Source organism: Arachis ipaensis, chromosome B09 (genome assembly GCF_000816755.2).
Source record: "Arachis ipaensis cultivar K30076 chromosome B09, Araip1.1, whole genome shotgun sequence".
Taxonomy (NCBI): Eukaryota; Viridiplantae; Streptophyta; class Magnoliopsida; order Fabales; family Fabaceae; genus Arachis; species Arachis ipaensis.
This window is the reverse complement of record NC_029793.2, coordinates 55,243,288-55,245,354: the sequence shown is the minus strand read 5'-3', so window position 1 is coordinate 55,245,354 and position 2,067 is coordinate 55,243,288. Positions and strand designations below refer to the sequence as shown.

The window sequence follows — 2,067 nt, the reverse complement described above, 5'->3', positions numbered from 1 at the left end:
ACTGCACCCAAGAGCAGTAAGTTGTCAGTACGAAGTGGATTCCTCTCATAGACAGTGTTACTGTGTTCTAGGGCTTTCTTATAATTTCCAGCCTTATACATTTGGTGTGCAAGAGACAAATGAAAATCTTCATCAACTGCAAAACAGAAAGATTAACTATTAAAAAAAAAGGCACGATCAATCAGAACAAACGTTGCTATTGTATGCTAAGAATAAGTAAAACCATAGGATAAGCACTGAAACAATTTTTCACCGATGTTCCTGATCCGCTGTGACAGTTCACCCATTAAATAATAAAAACCATCACAAAATAGACTATTCCTACAGACCAATATAACTCTCTGTTTACAAATAAAGTAATAAATTCGAAATGAACAGAATTCCTGATAAACCCTAACTAACCCTAACATAGCTAAAACCTAATTCTAACCCTCCCAATTCCGACACACAAAGCTATAAAAGCCGACGAAGCAGTTACTTCAGCTGACAAAACTACATCAGGAACGGCCACGAGAAATTTACCGAAAAACTTAGGTTAGGCAAAAAAATATTTCAACCCAATTTTTGCCACAACGAACTGAAACGTGATAAGATATTACAACAAACCTTCGTTAGAATCATGGCCACGCAACAGAGGGAGCGAACCAGCCTCCTGCTTAACAGAAAATGGCTCCTGCTTGACAGAGAACGGCTCAACACGATCTCCAGCGATCGGAGGCCGAGAAGCGTCCACAGCGCCAGGATGCTGCGGCTGGTGGTGGTGGTAATGGTGGCGGTGGTTGTCGCCGGTGGCGGAGATCATGATGGCGACTTACGAAAGACCGCAAAACAGACAAACGTGCAATGATGAGAGAGAAAGAGAGAGAATCTTGGAGACAAAATTCAGAAACCACTTAAGTAGAAGTCGACGATCATGAGAGCGAGTTGGATCGGAATAGATTGCAATCGCAATTGAAGGAGAAGAAGTAACTCGAAAATGCGAAACCCTAAGCGCGAGAGAGAAAGTTCTCGAGCTTATTGCTTCTTTCTTCTGTTCTGTTTACGCTGTTTCTTCTGTTTTGTGGGTTGGTTTTTCCTGTGAAACTCGGAAAGGGAAAAGGAAAGGGGACAAGTGTTATTTTAGGTGATCAGGATCTTCTGTTTGCCGATAGATCTCCGCCGTTAATTTGGTACACAAAGGTGATACCGCCGTTAATTTGGCACAAAAAGCTGATGCCGCCGTTAGGTGACGGGAGATCCCCTTGTCTCGTGACACGTTAGTACTGCTTTATTAATAAAATTAGTGTATTAGTGTATGCGAAATACATAAAGTTATATAAATTTTTTTATTAAAAATTAAAAATATTTATAATAATCATTATTATAAATATTTTATAATTTAAGAATATTTAAAAAATTAATATTTATCTTAATTAATTTAGGTTGATTGAGTGATTATCTCATTCATATGTTTTAAGCAAGTATTTAAAGTTTAAACTACGCCTTGTTTATATAGTAATTCATTAGCTAATAGCAATAAATAGAGAACTTGATGAAGAGAACTATCGATGGTACGTCCGACCCAAGCCATCATCTCAGCAACTCTAGGAGCCAGATGAATCTCATGGATGCCTCGGATGCAACCCGTTGCAAGGCCTTTCCGACCACTCTGACCAAGACGGTAATAAAGTGGTTCGACAGCCTGCCACCAAGATCGATCACAAGCTTCGATGACCTCGCCAAGAAGTTCCTCGCCAGGTTCTCCATTCAAAAGGATATGACCAAACATGTGCCAAGCCTTCTAGGAATCAAGCAAGGAGATTGGAAAAGCCTCCACAGCTACATGGAAAGATCCAATAAAGCATGCATCGACATACAGAACCTCCCAACAGAAGCGGCTGTTTTGGGACTCATCAACGGACTACGAGAAGGACCCTTCAGCCACTCCATATCCAAGAAGCATCCAACATCTCTAAACAAAGTCCAAGAACGGGACGAAAAGTACATCAACATGGAGGAGAACTCCCGATTAGGAGAAACCTCCAAAACCAGATTCTCCTACCCATCTCGAGATAAGGATAAAGAGTT

At 40.5% G+C, this 2,067-nt stretch overlaps 1 protein-coding gene across 1 annotated transcript in view; it reads right to left on the bottom strand.

The window, feature by feature from the left end:
* Positions 1-1,101, bottom strand: part of LOC107617705 (probable UDP-N-acetylglucosamine--peptide N-acetylglucosaminyltransferase SEC) — a gene marked incomplete in the record, with an annotated part of 9,992 nt that extends 8,891 nt beyond the window's left edge. Inside the window, 2 exon segments of the mRNA XM_021112346.1 lie at positions 1-136; positions 607-1,101. Coding sequence (XP_020968005.1) covers positions 1-136; positions 607-802 — 332 coding nt within the window.